This window comes from Phacochoerus africanus, chromosome 12, assembly GCF_016906955.1.
Source record: "Phacochoerus africanus isolate WHEZ1 chromosome 12, ROS_Pafr_v1, whole genome shotgun sequence".
Taxonomy (NCBI): domain Eukaryota; kingdom Metazoa; phylum Chordata; class Mammalia; order Artiodactyla; family Suidae; genus Phacochoerus; species Phacochoerus africanus.
In genome coordinates, this window is record NC_062555.1 from 28,908,302 (window position 1) to 28,928,875 (window position 20,574).

General features: G+C 60.3%; 1 protein-coding gene across 2 annotated transcripts; it reads left to right on the forward strand.

The window, feature by feature from the left end:
- The first annotated feature begins 1,548 nt into the window (after window positions 1–1,548).
- On the forward strand, window positions 1,549–20,330 carry INAVA (innate immunity activator). Of its 2 annotated transcripts, XM_047755081.1 has the most exons (10): window positions 1,553–2,351; window positions 4,893–5,041; window positions 5,741–5,865; window positions 6,416–6,532; window positions 7,064–7,277; window positions 12,628–12,681; window positions 13,793–14,003; window positions 14,195–14,368; window positions 16,421–17,051; window positions 18,631–20,330. In XM_047755081.1, exons 2-10 carry the CDS (start codon window positions 4,987–4,989, stop codon window positions 18,721–18,723), a joined length of 1,674 nt encoding a protein of 557 aa, XP_047611037.1. In that variant the 5' UTR covers window positions 1,553–2,351; window positions 4,893–4,986; the 3' UTR covers window positions 18,724–20,330. The 2 variants fall into 2 exon arrangements, with proteins under 2 accessions (XP_047611038.1, XP_047611037.1); XM_047755082.1 differs by lacking the exon at window positions 5,741–5,865 and having other exon boundaries at window positions 1,549–2,351.
- The last annotated feature ends 244 nt before the right edge of the window (window positions 20,331–20,574 follow it).

A 20,574-nucleotide genomic window follows, 5' to 3' on the forward strand; every position in this document is an offset into this window, starting at 1 on the left:
AGTTCTGGTAGCCGTCTTGAAATGTAGTTTACCATTGTGGTCACTGCTATGGAATGGCCCACTGCTTCTTTAAGGTTAATAAAGAGGAGTTCCCGTCGTGGCGCAGTGGTTAACGAATCCGACTAGGAACCATGAGGTTGCGGGTTCGGTCCCTGCCCTTGCTCAGTGGGTTAACGATCCGGCGTTGCTGTGAGCTGTGGTGTAGGTTGCAGACGCGGCTCGGATCCCGCATTGCTGTGGCTCTGGCGTAGGCCGGTGGCTACAGCTCCGATCAGACCCCTAGCCTGGGAACCTCCATATGCCACGGGAACGGCCCAGGAAATAGCAAAGAAAAAAAAAAAAAAAAGAAACATGAGTTCCCATGTTGGCTCAGCAGTGAACGAACCCAGCTAACATCCATGAGGACGCAGGTTCGATCTCTGGCCTTGCTCAGTGGGTTAAGGATCTGGCGTTGCCATGAGCTATGGTGTAGATGGAAGATGAGGCTCGGATCCTGCATTGCTGTGGCTGTGGTGTAGGCCAGTAGCTACAGCTCCGATTTGACCCCTAGCCTGGGAACCTCCATATGCTACGGCTGCGGCCCCCCCCCCAAAAGACACCCCCCCACATATATAGATCGCTACGTTTTTCTGTCTTTAGAACTGTATTTCGGTATCATTGGTTCTCTTAGTGGTTCTCTTCCTCTTTATGCATGAAATGATATGCTATGCACTGATTCTAGAACCTTCCATCAATCCCCACCTGGCGCTGGGGGACGAGCAAGGTGGAGGCTGGATGCCAGCTGTGCAGCGTCAACTCCTCTGTTTGTCATGGGAAGGATGTGACCAAGCCGTAGGGCATGGGGAGGGCTGGAGTGGAGGGAAGGGCTTTGGGCTCTTTGGGTGACCCAGAGCGGACCCCCCGCCCAGGGAGGGCTGTCTCCTGTTGGGGCTTTTCAGCCTCAGCCTGGGGGAGGAAGGAGGTGGCCAGCCTGCGGGCTCTGGGCTAGCATTGTTTGGAAAGAGGTGTGTACAGGAATGCGAAGGGGAGCTGGGCGTGCATGGGGGAGGGGGGCGCTGGCTCTATCCCTGGGCCCCCTAGGAGATGCTGGGGGTGACTTCCTCCCTCAGCCCTGCTCTGGGGGCTGGGGCTTGTGGAGGTGGTTTGGGGGGCTGGAGGCTGGGAAAGTGGTCTTTGAGGTGAGGGCCTGGGGAGGTAGGTGGTCTTTGGGGCTGGGAGTTGGGGAAGGGGTCTTTGGGGTTGGTGGCTCGGGAGGGGGTCTGTGGGGCTGGAGGAGGGAGGCGGTCTTTGGGGTTGGGGTCTGGGGAGATGGTCTTTGGGGCTGGGGGGCAGGTGGTCTTTGGGGCTGCGGGAGGGGAGGTGGTCTCTGGGGCTGGGCATTGGAGAGGTGGTCTCTGGGGCTGGGGGAAGGAACAATCCAGAGGGGTTGAGGTGCAGGGGGTCCCCAGCAGAAGGGCGTGGTGGGGGCGGGTGGGGTGGCAAAGCCCTGAGTGTGCGGTCTGGGCTCTCAGCCTGGGGACGGATGGGCTGCCTTGGCCCCTGCTTCCCGCAGCGCCACAGGCTGAACTCCAGGGTGAGTGGGGTGGGAGACCTGGAGGGAACAAGTTCCATTTTGTCCTCTGGTCCCTCGTGTTTGGAGAGTGGGCTTAGAGCCTGGGGTCCCAGCGGCCCCCCGTGGACTCAGGGACAGGACCGAGGTTCAGGTCAGTGTGCCACGGGCCCTGTTAGGGTGGCTGCAAATAGTAACCAGAGAGACGAGGGCTTCGATGATCCTGCCCAGGATGCTGGGTAAGAGGAGGGAGCGGCCTGGATTCTTTGGGACCCCAAGACTCCCCACACGGGCTTCTGGGGTCACGGCCCAGCCTGGAGTGTCCAACCCGGGGTGGCCTTGGGGCCCTCTTTAGGGACCCTCCTTGTCAGCGTGGGGGTTTCTCCCTGGGACCCCCAGCACCCCAGGACCGTCACCAGTTCCTGGGGGCCTGGGGTTGGGGGGCAGGCCCAGGGGGGCTGAGCTGACCCCAGCCTTCTCTCGGGCTCCTCCGCGGTGCCTCTCTCCCGCTCCCTGCACCCCCGGAAGCGCAGAGGCCCGAGCGTGCGGCAGGGAAGACTGGCTCACCCGCTCCTCCCTCTGACTCAAGTCGTAACAGGTAACCTGGCTCCTCCAGCCTGGGAGGGACGCAGGCGGGACCAGTGGGAGGGGACAGCCATCGGCCATCGGCGTGCAGAGCAGAGCCAGGTCCCAGCGCACAGGGTGGCCTGGGACACCCCAAGGCCACATGCCAGGCCCCTGGGCCCCCTGACCTGGGACCAGGGGGCGTTTCCGGGACTCTGGGACCAAGACCTGGAAGCAGGTGAGGGCGGGGCAGCCGGAGCGGGTCTTCGGGGCGAGGGCCAAGCTGGCCCGGCCGTGGGGGCCCCGCCGTGGGGGCCCAGCAGTGGCTGTCCGCGCCGTCTGCTTTGTGTCTGGGGCCCAGGGATGCCGGGGGGTGGGGGGTCTCCCGTCGCTGTAGTTCCCAGGCCTTGGTTTCCACGGGAGCAAAGGAGGGCGGGGACCAGAGGCCCAGGACCTGGCTTTGGGGCCCCGTTTAGGACGGAGAGGGTGCTACGCCAGAGGGAAAGTGTGCAGGTGCCCCCTCCTCCCTCCACAGCTCCCCTCCCGTCCCCTCTGCCTTTTCCTGGGGACACTGTCCATGGGGTGCGCTGCTTAGGGCCCCGGACAGGGGCTTGGCCTGTGGTCGGTGCGGAGGGTGAGGGGGGGCAGTCCTGCGTGGAGGGGCGGGGATGTTTCCGGAACTGTCTTTATCTAAAAGCAGCGCCCTCCACACCCATGGGAGCCGTGGGCTCTGGGGCAGGGACCCTGCAGCTGGAGGGCAGTCTCGGGGCTCAGCTTCTGGGGGCTGCCACACGGGGCGGGGGGAGGGTTTCCAGCCCAGCCTGGTGTTTTCCAAGAGGTCCAGACTTGGGGCGGGGACCAGCAAGGCCTTCGATGACATCTAATCACTGTCACTGTCCCCCTAGAGGGGAGTGAGCGCCCCAGGGTCACACAGGTAGAGCCCAGGCTGGAATCTGGGGTCCCGGCTTGGGGTCCGTGCCCTTTGCCCTCCTTGGGGCAGGTCAGCCCGGAGTGGGCCCCCATCGCCTGGCAGCGTCTGTGCCTGCCCCCAACCTGGGCTGGGGGTGCGGAAGTGCTGAGGGGGCTACTCGGGTCCCTGTACCCTTCTCTGCCACAGTCAAGGAACTGGGCTGCGTTGTCACAACTTCCCAAGGCAACTCCTTCGTGGTTAATAATTAATTAGCAAGTGTGACTAATTGGTGGCTTCCCCCACATCACCCCCTCCCTCGTCCAAGCAGACGTATTAGCCTGACGGCCTGGCTTCCTCTCTCTGGCTGGGCCCTGACCCTGGCAACTGGGGAGGTGCCCAGGGCTGGGCTGGGGGGCAGACAGGAGCTTCCCGTCCTCCCTCCGTCCTGCTCCATCTTCAGGAGGATGAGGGTTTGGGAAGAAGGGACCAGGCAGTGCTCTGTCGTCCTGAGTGCCCTGTTCTCGGTACCAGAGCGTAGAGCCAGTCTCTTTCTTTGGCATCTTTGCAAAGCCCTATGTTTAAAAAAAAAAAAAGAAAAAAAAAAATCCTGCCATCCTGTCTCTGGACTTCCTTGAAGAACTGAGACCCCAAGTGCCAGTACATGTTGTTTTCAGGGCCGTGATGAGGCCCGAGGTGCGTTGTGTGGTTTATGTCGACCTGTAAAGCTGTCCATGGGCGGAGAGGTGGACCCAGACCTGGTCAGCGATCCCCGCCCCACCTGCTGGCTCTGAGCTCAGCTTTCCCAAGGCTCCCCACTGTCCCGCTGGCTGACCCCCCTCCCACGCCCCCCCTACAGCCCGTGCCCTGAGGAAAAGCAGGATAAGCTCCAGACAGAAACTCGGAAGGACTTTTGCACTGTTGCTCAATGGCTGACTCAGTGAGGAGGTGGCTGGGCTCTCCCTCCAGGCCCCGCCTGCCCTCCCCACCTCGGCTCCAGCCACCAGCTGCCAGGCCCTGGCCAGCGGGGACCCTGACCAGCCGTGAGGGCTTGGCCAGGAGTGAGGGGGCGGCCAGCAGGTGTTGTTTGGGTGACTGGTGCCGGCGGTGCTGATGCGCACCTGGGGTTGGAGCTGGGTGGCCTGCGCCCCAGCCGGGGAGGCCGAGTGGCCGCCGTGCCCTTCCTGTTCTGGGATAGCCTCTGCCCTGGTCACCCCTCCATGCCCGACCGCCCCCCTGCCCCAAGGCCTCCGTCTCCCTGGCTGTGGGGTCCAGTCCCTTCTCCACAAAGGATCTCCTTGGTGGCCTGCAAGTTGGCTCTTGGCTTTGGGCACCTGCCTTCATTCAGATGGGCAGCCTGGAGCAGACAGAGCAGGCAGCCTGGGCCCAGTGCCCAGGTCCCTCAGCACAGGGGCAGCGGGGAGGGTCTCTGCTCAGGACCATCAGCATCCCCCGCCACGGCACAGTTCCCCCCCCCTCCCCGCCTCCCTCCTTCCTCCGTGATTTGTCTGCCCCCCTTTTTGTCCCTCCCCCATCCTCTCTCTTTGCTCTTTTGCTTAGGTTTTTCTCCCCAGGCTCAAATCCCTGCAGTCACCCTGTCACCCCTGGACCCAGAGGCCTCTTAGGAAGGAGGCAGCGGTGGGGTGTGTGTGGGGGGGGGCTAGGCTGGGCCCAGAGAGCCTACTGAGGGCCACCTTCTCCCCGCACACCCCCAGCACTGAGAACCCCCACCCAGACCCACAGCTCTGCCCCTGGAAACATGGAATTCATTCCATGGCCCCCCCCTGCCCTGTCCTCATGCATCTAATTAATAAGCTGTGTCGGAAGCAATGGGGTTTTTACATATGTCACTTTTTGCTCTTCTTTTAAAAGCTGGGGAAACTCCAGGCCACCTACAAGTCCTGGCCCAGGCTGGGAAGGGTGTCAGCTCTCTCTGTTCTGCGCCCCCTCCTCCCAGAAGCCCACCATGGAGAGCAAGGATGAGGCCAGCGACACTGACAGTGGCATCATCCTGCAGTCTGGTGAGTGGTCCGGCCCCGCCAGGCTGGCGGCGGAGGGAGCCGAGGCTGAGCCAGGGCGGGGCGGGGGGGTGGCGGGGCGACCACTGCTGGGACACTGGAAAGGCTGGTGAGTTTTCCTTCCTGGGGGGGGTTGGCCTGGAGCTCTGATCCTATCTGGAACAGGTGACTGCAGCGCTCAGCCCTGTGTCCCCAGTGATTACTAAGAAGTTGAAAAGTCTTATCTGGTTACTGTGAATGGGGCTCTGGTTTGGCCTGAGTTGGTGGGCCCAGTCTGGTCTGGTTTGGACAGAGGACAAGAGAGAAGAGGTGTGAGTGTGTGTGTGTGTGTGTGTGTGTGAGAGAGAGAGAGAGAGTGAGAAAGAGAGAGAGAGAGAGGGAGGAGGAAGAGGAGGAGAAGTAGCAGAGGAAGAAGTTACCTGCTGCAGGTGGAGGATGGGGAGGGCCGGGAAGGGCCAGGTTCTAATCACAGGTGGCCGGTGGGGCAGCCGGTCCCTCTGACCTGTAATGGCGCCGTCGGGCAGCCGGGAGACATGGTATTTTGTGGTTGTGACACAGTCCACCGCAGTATCTGGCCCGCAGTCCTCACAGGCCTGAGGCCGTCTGAGGGTTTGTGTACACACCATCAGTCTAGGGGTGGCCCAGGGGCATCCAAGACAGGCCCTCCTGAGCGCGTGTTCCCCCCCGCCCACCACTGCCCAGGCCCCGACAGCCCCGTGTCCCCTGCGAAGGAGTTGACCCACGCGGTACGCAAGCAGCAGAGGGCCCTGGAGGAGCGGCTGGAGGCCTGTCTGGAGGAGCTGAGGAGGCTCTGCCTGCGGGAGGCGGTGAGAGCAGGGCACCCCCGCCAGGCAGGCTCAGCGCGTGTGCGTGCACGCTTGCACAGACACACACACACACACACACACACACACACACACACACACACACACACATGCAAGCTCAGGCTTGATCCGAGGGGCCCAGAGCCCCGTTCTGTTCGGGATGGTGGGGCTGAGAGGAGGGAACCCCAATCCTGAGAGAGTCCGGGGGCTCAGAAGGGGGTGGTGGTGCCTGGTACTTAATGTGGACACTGGACAGCTCAGGGAGGGGACAGTTTGCTCTGGGCATGGGGGGGGGAGCCCAGGCACAGGGCAGGAGGGAGGAGAGACTGCAGGGGGACAGAGTGGACGGAGGCCTGTGGGGACTGTCCCCAGGTCAGAGCAGATCCCCCGACAAGGGGAGCAGGAGGCGGCTTGAGGATCAGTGAGAGCCCATGAGACGGCCTGGACGCTGGGACGGGGCGGAGGGGAAGGGTGGGCACAGGCCACGCAGGGCCCGCTGGACAGGCTGCTCCTGCTCGGCCGAGGGCCTGGCATGACCTTGCTTCCTCCTCAGGAGCTGACGGGCATCCTGCCAGCAGAGTATCCCCTTAAACCAGGGGAGAAGGCCCCCAAGGTCCGCCGCAGGATCGGAGCGGCTTACAAGCTGGACGAGCGGGCCTTGCACAGAGAGGTGAGGTCTGCAGGGCACTGTCCCCGATCCCTGTTCCCTAGCTGTCCACTGTGGGCCCACGGCCAGGTCTCTGGAGGGGAGGCAGGGCTGTCTCTGCTGCACTGTCTCACAGCTCAAGGCACTTGGCTCTCGGTGGACGAGGGGACCTGCCAGTGTGTAGCCCACTTGGTCACAGGGCGGCCATGCCAGCGCCGGAGCAGAGAGGGGACTTGGGAGGACCCTGGGCTCGGTCCCCGTGGGCAGAAGAGGCAGTGGCCTCTGCAGAAGGGTCACCTGGCCCCAGAGCTGTCCTCCCTTTTCTTAGCAGAGGAGGAGGGCCTGGGGTGGCTCTGGCCTTGGGGTCCCTCCTTCTGGAGGTAGGAGTGGCAGTGTCCCCTGGGCTCGTCTAGCCAGCTCTTGTCCACCTCGGTCCCTCCCAGCCTGGTCCAGGGTCAGGTTTCTGGGTGGGTCCCAGGCCAGCTGCTTGAGCTGGCAGGGTGGCTTGGGGGGCCTCGGCCGCCGTCTGGGGTCGCTCACTCTGCCCTTTCCCAGGACCCACTGAGCAGCTTGGAGCGCGAGCTGGCTCTGCAGCTGCAGATCGCCGAGGCGGCCCGGCGCCTGTGCCAGGAGGGGAACCTGGGCCGGCAGGTGCGCCGGCAGCGGAAGCACGCGGTGCAGCAGGAGGAGAAGAAGCTGCGGGAGCTGCAGCGCTGCCTGGGGGAGCGGCGAGGCAGCATGCCCCCTCCCGCCCCTGCCCCGGGCCCAGGTGAGCCGCCCTCAGCACCCCCCACCCCAGGGCCACCAGGCCTGCCTGTGAGCTCTTGGGGGTGCTGGGCAGGGCAGCCCTGAGCCAGCATCTCCAGGGGGTCCCACACCTTGTTTAGTGTTCCACATGGGGAGTTCCCGCTGTGGCACAGGGGGTTAAGGATCTGGCATTATCACAGGTGTAGACTGAAGCTGCTGGATGGCATGGATTCTGACGATGCAGGAAGGAGTGAGCTGTCTGCTAAGGAGATGGGGCGGGTTTCAGGGGAGGGCCAGGGCCGAGGCTGAGGCTGGAGGGGTCCCAGTGGGTGGGGATTGGGAAGGGGCAGGCCCAGGGAGCAGGTTCCTCTGGAGCCAATTTGGATGTTTTTTGTTTGTTTGTTTTCGGGTTTTTTGTCTTTTGCTTTTTTAGGGCCGCACCTGCGGCATATGGAGGTTCCCAGGCTAGGGGTCTAATCAGAGCTGTAGCCGCTGGCCTACACCACAGCCACAGCAACGTGGGATCCGAACCGCGTCTGTGACCCGCACCACACCTCACGGCAACGCTGGATCCTTTACCCACTGAGTGAGTCCAGGGATCGAACCTGCAACCTCATGGTTCCTAGTCAGATTCGTTTCCTCTGTGCCATGAAGGGAACTGTCTGGAATATATATATATATATTTTTTTTTAGCCACACCCTTGGCACATGGAAGTTCCCAGCCTGGGCCAGAGGCACCCCTGCTGACCTGGGCTGGTCTCCAGGGTTTGTTCAGTCCTTCTGATCCCAGGCCCACAGGGCGGATGCCATGAGGCGCCGGGGAGCCCAAGGCTCTGCTGCCCCAGCTGTGAGCGAGGCCGAGGCCGAGGGGCCCGGGTTCTACTGGGCTCTGCTTGCTGACTGCTGCAGGGCCCACGGCTCCTGGGGGTTGCTCTGCTTGATATCGGGCCTCACCAGGGCCCCATCCCAGCACCCCTCAATGGTCTAGAACCTCCCTGGTTAGGAGTGGGGCTGCTGCAGGCTGCTCTCCAGTTGTGCCTCCGGTCCAGTTCTGGTGGCCAGTGACCCCTGGTCCGGTGGTCCAGGCCCAGGCCCAGGTGTCAGTGGAATCAGTGCATCCAGCCTGGTCACCCTTCCAGCAGGTGGTTCTGGGCCTTTGGCTATGACCTTTGGTTCCTTCTGACCCGAGCCTGGCTCATCAGGTCAGTCCTCAGAGGTCTCCCTTCCTCCCCCAGGCCTCTCCTGGGTCCCAGACTGGAGGGAGTGGGCTGGTGGCCCTGGGCTGAGCCAGACTCAGGGCTCCCGCCCCATCCCTCAGGTTGGTTTTCTGTTGAACCTGATTCTGCCCCAGGGGGCAAGGCTTCTGTGGTCCCCACGCCCCATGGTAGCTCCTTGTGTTGGGTGGGGGGGAGGGCAAATTCAGGAGTCCCTGCCCCCACATAGCGCTTCTAATTTAATGTCAAAGGGGTGTGTCCACACATCTGCCAGGTCCTGCCAGCAGCCAGGACTGGAAGACGAGGGAGGAGGGGCTGCCACGTGATGGTTGACCCAGTCAGCCCACGAGATGGGAGCTGACCAGCTGGGGTGGCCAACGCCCTGCAGAACCAAGCTGATGGGCGAGTCCCTTGTCCTCCCTCAGTTCCCCACAGGGCCCAGGACGTGACCTCCCCTTGAAAGGCAGCCGCTGACATGGGCAGGAAAGACCCCAGGGGCTCACTGCTGTGCTGGTGCAGGGGCGGACAGGGTGGGCTATGCCCTGGCCACGCATCACAGACCCCCACAGGGTCCTATCCTGTGCCTCTGAGCCCGGTGGGGTGGCAGACCGCGTGGGGGCGCCGCTCTGCTGCCACCATTGCAACAGTGACGCTTCTTGTTGGGAGTGGGGAGCAGGCCAGGACACGCCTGGGGCTTTGGTTAGCAGGCTACGGGAGGCGGGCACTGAGTGCCGGGAAACTAGAGCTGCGGGGAAGGGACCTGGCCCGGCAGCTGCTTTCCTGCCTCGTCAGAGAAGCAGCCCTGCTCTCCACCTGCAGGCTGACCAGGCCCAGGTCCTGGGTCTAATGTCCTGATGAGGTCAAGGTCCTGGGTCTAATGTCCTGACCTGACAAAGCCAAGGTCCTGGGTCTAATGTCCTGACCTGATGAGGTCAAGGTCCTGGGTCTAATGTCCTGACCAGGCCCAGGTCCTGAGTCTAATGTCCTGACCTGACAAGGCCGAGGTCCTGGGTCTAATGTCTTGTTGAGGTCAAGGTCCTGGGTCTAATATCCTGTCCTAATAGAAGTTCTAGGTTATACCTGTGTTGATGAGGCTGAGCTTCTGCGTTCACTGTCCTGTCTTGGGAGCCCAGGAGGAGGCGGTTCTAGACAAGTCCTTCCTGTTCGGTGGCTCCTCTGCCCAGCTGGGCTCTCCCTGAAGGAGGAAGTAGTGAGGGATTAATAATTAATTAGTAGCCAAAAGGTGTTTTGAATTAAAAAGTTTTTTTTTTTTTAAAAAAAGCAAACACATTAACCAAAAGAAAAAAAAAAGAAAGAAAGAAAAATCCACCCACCCTTTTTGGCTTTGACACCAAAGTTGTTGGATTTTGCTGTCATCCTGCCAGGTGAGGGTGACTAGCTAGTCCTCGGCAGGTGGCAGAGAGCGGTCAGTTGTAGGACTAGGCGACTACAGGGGGCCTGAGAGAAATGTCCCCCCACCCCGTGCCCAGGACATGTCTGTCGGCTGATAGCACCTGCTTTAGCAATGCGTCTGGTTGCATTTCTTCCATGATGGCCCCATTCTGGATCCACAGTGTCCAGTGCGGCCACCACTGGCCCCCTGGGACGTGGAGCACATGGATTGTGCCTCGTGTGGCCAAGCAACTAAATTTTTCATTTCATTTTCTTTAAACTAGCCACGGGCAGCTAGTGTGGCTGCTGCCTTGGATGGTGTGGCCTTTGGGATGCTCAGCGTTTGTGAGCGTGACCTCGTGGGCATCCCTCCGCCTGGGGTGTCCCACTGTTGCCTGCTAGGCCGGATCCTGTGGGGCTGGCTGGGGCAGTGTGGCCGGGGGCAGTGAGCAGCCCTCAGGGACCACTGGGCTTCAACGGAGGCAGGTGGCTGTGCCCACGCCCCACCCTGCAGTGGCAGTGGGCTTCTAGCACCCTCCTTGGGTTGCACCTTTCAGCCCGTGGGAATTTGATTATGAGGAGTCAAGATGGTGGGGTGATGGCATTCGTCACACACCATATACTCAAACCCAAACCGCGTGACTCTAACCCCTAGGCCATGACAGTAAGAGTCCCACGATTTCTTCAACTTGACCTTGGTGAAAAAGAATGATCTCTATTCCCCAGGTGTTTGTAAAAGATCAGAGGTGTTTCCCCAGGTGAAGCCTAGAACACAGGCTGGTGTGAGGGGAGGGGAGCCTCCCGGGCCCCTCAGGTAGCTGGCCTGCACCGTTTATCCGCTGCTCTGTCCGTGTACAGTTTGTATGTCATCCATTTATTTATTTATTGTCTTTTTAGGGCTGCACCTGCAGCATATGGAGGTTCCCAGGCTAGGGGGTCGAATCGGAGCTACAGCTGCCAGCCTATACCACAGCCACAGCAACGCCCGATCCGAGCCGCTCATGGCATCACCGGATCCTTAACCCACTGAGCAAGGCCAGGGATCGAACCCACAACCTCATGGTTCCTCGTCGGATTCGTTTCCACTGCGCCACGAGGGGAACTCCCTCTCCCTCTGTCATTTAAATCGCAGAGCAAAGGTTGACGATCTTCTGTAAAGCCCAGGGAGTAAATATTTTAGCCTTTGTGAGCCATGAGGTCTTAGTCACAACTCTTCAGCTCTGCCCTCGTATCATGAAAGCAGCCAGACGTGCCGTAAACAAGCCGGTAGCTGTCTTTCAATAAAACTTTATTTCCAAAAACAGCCAGTTAACTGGATTTGCCCCATAGGCTGCAATCAGCTGCTCTCTGTGAATAGAGGATTTTCAGACGGATGGACTCTGAATCCACTTTTCTTAGACTTTGCTGGGTAATGACCTCTGGTAGAAGCCGGCTAACAGGAAAGCCCATACCTGGTGGTGATGCAGAGCCAGAATGTGCTCAGACTGTCTGGGCGTGGATCTGACTCAGCCACCTTCTGGGGGGTTGACCTCAGCCACGTTACTCAGCTCCTCCAAGCCCCTGCATCCCGGCTGCTACTTGGTGATGTGGGTGGTGCTTGCCTTTCAAGGTGTTATGAATCCATGTGTACAAAGCACTTAAAAGAGCCCGAGAGAAATACCAGCGATCTGTCCTCCTCGCTGTTCTCAGACGTTGAAATTGCCACCGGGTCATGTCAGGTGTGGACCCAGTATCTGAAGTTTCAGTGTGTTCAAGGACAGTGGCAAAGGGGAGTCCTCTGACTTCCGGTGCTTCTGTGCCCCGCGGAAGTGCCACTGTCCGTGTCCTTCGCTGGCTGCCCTGGCACAGTGAAGGACTTTCCTGATCCAGCCGCCCAGACCCTCGCTTGAATTGGCTCCTCGACCCCATAGCTCAGATCCCGCTTGCACTGCTCTTGTCTTGGTAATGCAGGGGTTCTCAGAGTCGGGGTCCTTGAATCGAGTTGTGTTTATGGCATTTGAAGACTATACAGAAGTTAGCAGGGAGTTCCTGTTGTGGTACAATGGAAACAAATCCGACTAGTATCCATGAGGATGCAGGTTCGATCCCTGGCCTCACTCAGTGGGTTAAGGATCTGATGTTGCCATGGGCTGTGGTGTAGGGCGCAGATGGGGTACTGATTTCATGTGGCTGTGCCTGTGGTGTAGGCTGGCAGCTGTAGCTCCCATTTGACCCCTAGCCTGGGAACCTCCATATGCCATGGGAATGGTCCTAGCAACGGCAAAAAGACAGAAAAAAAAAATTGGGGGGTTTCCTGGCATTCCCATTGCAGCTCAGTTAGGTTAAGGACCTGACATCGTCTCTGAGGATATGGGTTTGATCCCTGGCCTCACTCAGTGGGTTGAGGATCCAGCATTGCTGCAGGGTATAGCATCAGTCGCAAACACAGCTCAGATCTGGTGTTGCATGGCTGTGGTCTAGGCTGGCAGGTGCAGCTTCAATTCCACCCCTAGTCTGGGAACTTCCACATGCCGCAGGTGCGGCCCTAAAAATTAAAACAAAAACAAAAACGGGTTTCCTGTCTCCCCACGCCTGTCTTCTGAGTTTTTTCTACTTCCAAGTAATAAATTCACACCCAGCCTAGTACTGAACACATGGTTGGCACTTCCTGATAAAGGGACCCTCTCAGGAGGGGGGCGGGGCTGGCCACAGCAGCTGAGCACTGCTGGTTCCCCAGATCTTCGGGTGGATTTCCTCACCCCCTTCTCTCTCTTTTGGCTTCCCCAGAGCTCAGCGCCTCAGATGACAGCTCCCTGTCGGATGGGCTGCTCCTGGAGGAAGGTGAGAGGAGTGGTGTGGGGATGGTTGTCAGGGCTGGGCTTCTCTGCAAGAACTTGGGGCTTGGGGCTTTGGGCTTTGGTGAAATTTACTAGTGGGTCCTTCCAGCAGGGAATGGAGGTGGGTAGAGGGGGTGGAGGCAGGGGTGGAGCGTTAGTGAGCTGGTGGCGGGGGCAGCCTGGATGCTGATTCCCGCTGCCCCTGCACCAAGGGGGGACAAGCTGATCGATCCTTTGCTGTTGCTCAGTCATGTTGACAGGGAGGGGGGGTGAATTCCTGCAGAGCCTTGAGCTCCTGGCCCCCCTGCCTGCGACAGGGACATTACCAATGTACACGCCCGGCAGAGCCTCAGCCATCCGGCCACAGTCGTTGCCTTTTCGAAAACAGGGCAGCACTGGGGGAGGGGACACCGGCCACAGACCAAGAAGCCAAACCCGCAGAATGCTGGGGAGGGGGGGGGTTGGAGTTCCCGTCATGGCTCAGTGGTTAACGAATTCCATTAGGAACCATGAGGTTGCGGATTCGATCCCTGGCCTCACTCAGTGGGTTAAGGATCCAGCGTTGCTGGGAGCTGTGGTGTAGGTCACAGATGCGACTAGGATCCAGCATTGCTGTGGCTGTGGGGTAGGCTGGCAGCTACAGCTCTGATTGGACCTCTAGCCTGGGAACCTCCATATGCTGTGGGTGTGGCCCTAGAAAAGACAGAAAAAAAAAGGGATGCTGGGGGGTTAATGCAGACCAAGAGTGGGGTGCGGTCCTGCCCTGGGGAGTGCCAGGGCAATGAGGAAATAGCACACATGGGCACAGCGTGACCAGGAAGATAGGGAAGCAGGCAGTTAGCTGCAAAAAAACAGGGCACCAGAAGGAAAGGGTAAAGGTGGAGTCACGTGAGCCAGGAGAGTCTATCTGGGGAGGCTTCCTGTAGGAGGCAGGTGTAAAATGGAGCTGGGAGGGAGGAGAAGGAGAAGAAAGTGTTTTGAAGCATCTGGGCCCAGAGCCATGGCCTGGACCAGCCGGACCAGCAGCAGCGGGAGCGAGGGCCAGGCAAGGCCGGGGAGTTCTAGTTGGGCCGGTTCCCCCGCCACTGCTCTCACTAGGTTTGTTTCACCTGCAGAGGCCTCTGAAGCGCCAAAACCTCCCCCAGAGTCCCCAGATCCACCCTCCCGGCCCGTCCCGCCCCAGAGCCTTGAGGGGCTGCAGCCAGCAGCACCTGAGACCGGGGGTCTGGAGCGGGCCCCCATCCAGAACAGCCCCTGGAAAGAGACAAGCCTGGACCACCCCTATGAGAAGCCCAGGAAGTCTTCTGAGCCCAGCAGCGAGTCCAGGTTCAGCGGGAGGAGGGGAGGGTGGGGTGCAGGGGGAGCCTGTGCGGGGATGTAGCTGCACACCCTGGAGGGGCCACCCTCCTTGCGTGTGGCAGGGAGTGGGGGGGCTGTGTCCATCCCTGGGCACAGCTGGAGCCCCTGGATGGAGGCGTTCCCACCGCTGACCCGTCTCCCACCTCTCCCACCTCCAGCAGCCCGGCTGCCACCCCGCAGGATGGGCCCAGTGCCTCCAGCCTGTGGCTGCTGGATCCTGCCTCCTACTACGTGGTCCCCATCCGCAGCGTGCCTGGGCAGCGGCAGGGCCGCACCAGCGCCCCAGCCACCCCTGAGATGCAGGGCAGGAGGGGCCAGTCACAGTCTCTAAGGTAAGAGCCCCCCCCCCACCGAGGCAGGGGGCGGGACCCACCTGAGAGTTTACGGGCAGAGGGTGGTGGCTTCTAGGGTTATGTGGGACACCTGTGGGTGACACGTGGCTGGTGCAGTGGCTCCTCCTTGGGATCCGTTCTGAAGTACCTTTCAGTAGAGGCAGCGCCCCAGCCAGCCAAGCCAAGGGCGAGTCCTTGGGAAGCAAGTTTTTTTTTTTTCCCAAGACTCCAGTTTTGTCTCTTTGCACAACTGGCTCCCGCTCCCCGCCTCCCCACGGCCCCAAGATTTCCTTGTGGCAAAACGAATGAATCTCAGCAGGTACTTTGACGGTCTCCTGTGATTCTTGTTGGTCACTGATGATGGGCAGTTCACTTTTTCAGTTGATGTGAAGTTGATTCTCATTATTTGGGTAGTTACATCCTGGGAAGTCACCATCAGTGCTGAACCATTGCTCCCAGGGACACCCAGGGCTAGAGCTTCTGGTCACAAGGTGTCAGCTGATCAACAAGTAACCTTGTTTTATGGAGTTTCTGTTGAAAGACCTTATCGAATGCGGACTGTTGACTCATCTGCATTGAAGTCAGGGCCAGCAGCCCTAGAATTCTCCCCTGAACCAAGCTCCTCTCACACGTGTTTTTTCTATAAGTCACATCCCAGCTGCCTTCAGCTCAGGACACCATACAGCCCTGCAGCACTGGCTTGGGGGCCCTTTTAAACAGTGAGATCGGGAGTTCCCATCGTGGCACAGCAGAAACGAATCCAACTAGGAACTATGAGGTTGCGGGTTTGATCTCTAGCCTCGTGGTGGGTTGGGGCTCCGGTGTTGCCGTGAGCTGTGGTGTAGATCGTAAACTCGGCTTGGATCTGGCGTTGCTGCGGCTGTGGCGTAGACCAGCGGCTATAGCTCTGATTGGACTCCTAGCCTGGGAGCTTCCATATGCTGCAGGTGCAGCCCTAAAAAGACAAAAGACCAAAAAAGAAAAAAAGAAAAAGAAAAAGAAACAGTGAGATGCATGAAAATGCAAAAAGCATGACACTAACTTGCCTGTGGCAAGGCCATTTGTGTCCCGTAAAAGAGCTGAACCAAGAACTCAGAGCCTGAGGGGTTGCCTATCTGGCAGCTCAAAATTTTCACCACCCTGCCGGGGTCCATGTGTGACCTGGGAAGTGCTGAGAGTGTTGACTTTGAGGTTACAGATAAATCAGACCAGTGGGTGAATTTGCACACACAGAACCCATGAGTAATGAGAGCCCAGCAGTGCTGCTCTCCAAGTCCCCTGCTGTTTGGCGCTCAGTGGCTGAGTCATGACAGGCGGTGTTGGCCACACTGCTGGAGAGCTGGGGCAGCCTCAGGACACTGCTGGGATCTTCCATCAGGTTGACTTTGCTGTCTGCAGCCCTGGGCTGGAGTCCAGCAATGCATTTTATATTTTACACACTACATGGGTGGGGGGTATTTTTACAAACAGGGCCTTTGTGCAGCTTATTAAAAGGCGCCCCCTCTGGACGGATAGGCCTGCTCCCAGGCTACTGGCCGATGGAGGCTGGAGCCCTGCTGTCCGTCCTGGGCTGATGCCCTCGGGGGGGCAGCCAGCTGCGTGCAGCGACCCTGTCCTAGTCGGCTGGGGCTGCCCTACAGAGCACCGAGGCTGGGTGGCTTCCAGGACAGGAACCACTGTCTCCCAGTCTGGAGGTTGGAAGCCCAGGGTCCTGGTGCCGCAGGGCGGTTTCTTCGCAGGCTGTCGGGGGCTAGCCCTCTCTTCCCTTCACGGTGTCATCCCTCTGCCACATGCCTGCTTCAGCCTTCATCTCAGTTGCTTGACGGTGTCCGCCTGGACAGATTGTGTGGGTGAAATGCCATCGAATGTCCTGTGCCAAAGATGGCTGAGAACAGCGAGGCAGATGTGGCCTCCTCTACCCGAACCTCAGCCTGGGCAATGGAACGGGAGGGTGTGGGCGCATGGGGAGGTGTGGCCTCCGTCCCCTCCCCACCCACGAGCCCGCCACCACCCCGGGCAGGGCTGGCTCAACGCTTCCTCTTCTCCTTGTAGGACCGACTCCTTCCGCGCGGGCCCTGAAGGCCGGGGTCGCAGCGCCCTCCCGCGTCGCCGCCCCACCTACTACACGGTGACGGCGCCCGAGCCCTGCTGCTCCCGCCCCACTCCCGCGCCGCACCCCGCCTGCCACTCCTGCTCGGAGGACAGCGGCTCCGACGCCTCCAGCCTGTCTCACCCCACGCCGCCGGGCAGCAGCAGCCCCGACATCTCCTTCCTGCGGCCCCTCTCCCCGCCCGCGCCGTCCCGTCCGCGCGCTCCCCGCGGCCCCGCAGGCCCCCGGCCGCGGCCACCAGTCGCCTGCCTTCGGGCCGCGCGCTACGTGGTGCTGGCTGAGGGCCGCGTGCCGCCGGGGCCGTGGAGCGAGTGGGGCCCGGGCCGCGGCGAGGATGCGGCCGCCCTGCGCTGGCAGCGCCCACCGCCAGCCCACAGCCGCGTGGCCCGGACGCCCTCGCTGCGCGACAACCCCGCGGGCCGCGGGCTCAGCAAGGCAGCCGTGTCGGAGGAGCTCAAGTCGTGGCACGAGCGGGCGCGGCTCCGGAGCGCGCGCCCCCACTCGCTGGACCGCCAAGGGGCTTTCCGCGTGCGCAGCCTGCCACCCGGCGCCGAGCGCTTCCAGCGCGCACAGGTACGCGCACGGCCGACCCTCCCGGATGTGTGGATCGCCGTGGTCTGGTGGCCAGGCAGCCCTGAGCTAGGAAAAGCGGGCCCCAGAGTAGCTCCTCTGGGCTCTGGAAGACTCCTCTGGGGGCCTTCGAAGTTTGCCTGCTGCGATTAGCTTGAGAGCCCATGCCCACGTGCGCTGGCGGAGTGATCTTTCCAAACCATCTAAGACCTCTGTTCCCTGACGCCTCCACCGATGACCCGCAAAACAACGAGGCCTCTCTTCATGATCAGAAGTCCAGTCCGATTCACACACATCCCACCCCCCGTCCCGTTCCCTGACTTGAGGGCCCAGGCCTTCGTCCTGGTGGAAGGAAATGTGTTTGCAGAAGCCAGGGCCTGTGACGGTCTGTAGGTCAGCTTCTCCCACCTCCACTCCCCAGTTGAGAAGCAGGTGACTGATGGTTAAGTGCGCAGGCCCTGGTTCAAGTCTCAAACCTGCCACTTGCCAGCGATAGGGCTGGGCAGTTTAATTAACTCCGCTGAGGCTCTGTCACTCCCTCTGTAAAATGGAAGTAGAGTGAAGGAACTGTCATTACGGGCATTAGGAATATTAAAAATATTAAAAATGAGGAGTTCCTGTCATGGCTCAGTGGATAGCGAATATAACTAGGAACCATGAGGTTGCAGGTTCGACTCCTGGCCTCGCTCAGTGGGTTAGAGATCCAGCATTGCCATGATCTGTGGTGTAGGTTGCGGCTCAGATCCTGCGTTGCTGTGCTCCGATTAGACCCCTAGCCTGGGAACTCCCATATGCCGTGGGTGCGACCCTAGAAAAGACAGAAAGACCAAAATAAATAAATAAATAAATAAATAAATAAAAATGATTAGAACAATGCCTAGAAAGTACTAGGTAAGTAGTATGATCAACGAGCCCCCAGGGCCAGGGACCAGGTTAGTGGACAGCCTGTAGGTAGAGCTTCCTGACATGAGATAGGGCGGCTACTCTGGTTTCTATGCCTAGTTTCTTCATACTGGAAGAAGGGTACCACCCATGAGCCTTTTTTAAATTCTTTCTCCCTGGTAGGGAGGGTTCTGCAGGGAGCTGCTCCATCCATCAGTCTCCCAACAAGCTGCTGCTTTGAGACTCAAGATTCTAGTAGGTCCAACCGCACTGCCTCCCCCGCTCACCAGTTCTCTGGCTGCAGCTGGCACCCTGGGCTTGGCAGCACCCTGGCACTAGTCTCAGGCCGCACCCTCCAGCTGATGTGCCTCCCCCTTCCTGCGAGCTCGGACCTGTCCCTGGCTCAGGCCCAGCCCACCCCAGCCTGCCAGACGGGGAGGGTGATGAGAAGTGAGCCCAGGGAAGGGGCGGGGGGGGGGGAGTGCAGCGAAGAGGTCAAGGTGCCCATCCCACCCAAAGAAAGCTGGAGTGGCAATGAATAAGAGTGGCCCCTGGGCACAGAGAGCCTCCTGGGAGGCAGAAAGCTGAGTGCTGAGCCGGTGCTGCTGCCAGTCGGCATCCTTAAGGGCTGAGCTTGCTGTCCGGTCATTGCACATCCTGGTTTGCTCACCATCCTCTCCTTTCCTCCCGGCCCTGGCAGGTGCCCGCCGTGTGTGTGCTCCGGAGATCGCCTGAGGGGGCCCCTGTGCAAGTTTTTGTACCTGAGAATGGTGAGATCATCAGCCAGGTGTGACCCTGGCTGCAGAGGCCTTGGCTGCTGGCTGCCGGCCGAAGAGACTTACCCAGCGGGGCTGGGCTGAGAACCTGCCCTTGAAGCCCCCCCTCAGCTCCCCCCCAAGTGTCGCAGGTCGATGACCTGGAGCTGAGACTGTTTTTTTTTTTGTTTGTTTGTTTGGTTTGTTTTTTACACCAGTTATTGTTCAGAAGCCTCGGCCTGAAGCTTTTTATTTGTGGTTTGTCTTCAAGAGAGGCTGATGCTTTATTCCCCAGGACCGGCCTCCTGGACCCCAGGCCTGGCCTCTGGCTGGCATCTGTCTCCTTGTGCAAGAAGCTTGGCCGGGGATGCAGGGGGCAGAGGGCCATGGGGGCAGTGGGTTCTGAAAACGCCCCTGGGGAGCAGCCTCTGCCCCCCTGCTACTGGGGGCTGCACTTCAGTCCCTCATTTCCCAGGGGTGCCCGGGCTGGGGGTATGTCCACCCCTCTATAATATGCTCCGAGGTGCACATGCCAAGGATTAGATTCAAGGTCAGCATGTCCCGGCCTAGTCTTGTCTTCCTGGGCCCTGCCCTTTCTCTGCCTCCACAACTCCCCTGTAGGGGCCCTGGGCCCTCTGTGCGCCCTTAGGTTGGAGGCCTCTTCAGATCGGAGCATCTGGAGGCCCCAGCTGGGGACCCACCATCTTCTCTGGGCATCATGAGGACTTGCAGGACCCGCTCCCTCCAACATCTTTTTGTCATGGTCCTAAAGCCAGTATTTGGCTCATGCCTTAGGATGTGAACCTTTGTGGTGTGTTCTGGGGTGGGGGTGGGGTGGCGGTCATTCTTCTGACCGGGCTGTGCTTCTGCTCGGAGACCGAATTTCGTTGAAATGGGGCAAGTCCTTATTTTTACAGACCCGGGGCTACCCGGCCCCCGGGGTGTTCCTGAATGGTGCCAGCCCGGAGATTTGAGGAGGCCTGGAAACTGGCTGTGCTAAGACCATCCATGGTCCCACACTCTTGTTCTGGGGCCTTTGCTGCTGGGTCAGACCCCAAGATTGGGACCCTGCTTCCAGGAAGGAGCTGCTGAGCTGAGGCTGGGAGGGGCCAGGAGCGCCCAGCTCTGATTCTGCTCGTGAATCGTCCTCCATCTGCAGAGCAGAGGTTGGAATGCAGCTTGAGGCTCCAGGAACTTTGAAGCCCAACCCAGAGCAAGCACCGGTCCCCCGCCTGCCCAGGGTGGTCCGTCCGAGGGGCGGGAGGGGTCAGGGCAGAGAGCTGAAGGGAAGCCTGCGTCTCTGTGCTCCTCCCCTGTCCCTGCCACAGGCCCCCCCACCCCCACCCCACAGGGCCACCTGCCCCAGGGTGTGGACTGTCTGATGCCAGATGCTGTTCTCTCGTGGTCTGTCTGAGCCCCCGTCCTCTGCACAGCCCTCTACCCACCCCAGGTCCTCCCGGAGCACAGGGCTCCTCGGGCTGGGCCAGGGGACATGGAGTACCATGCACCTGCGTGTCCCTCATGTACCTTATTGATCCTGTGTGATGCCTAATGCACCTGCTGCATGGCTGTGTGCTGGGCTGTGGGGCTAGAGCTGTGCTGTCTCTGTGCCAAATTCTTCAATAAAGTCTGTTCTTTGTGAGGCCAAGCTGGTAAGGCATGTTCTTTTGGGCAGGTTTCCTGAGCAGAGGCTCTGCTCAGCCCCTCCGGACTCCCCAGCTGGTCCAGCCAGGGTCCTGGGGTGGTTGGTGCGGGGAGCTCTCTGGGCCCCAGTGGGATGAAAGCGGGAGTCAAGGCTCCCCGTCGTCCCCCCAGCCCTGAGGAGTTGGGCTCTGGGGGTCCTTCCCCAAGAAAGACCTGGTCCATCGTGGCGTCTGGCCGTCTCGAGG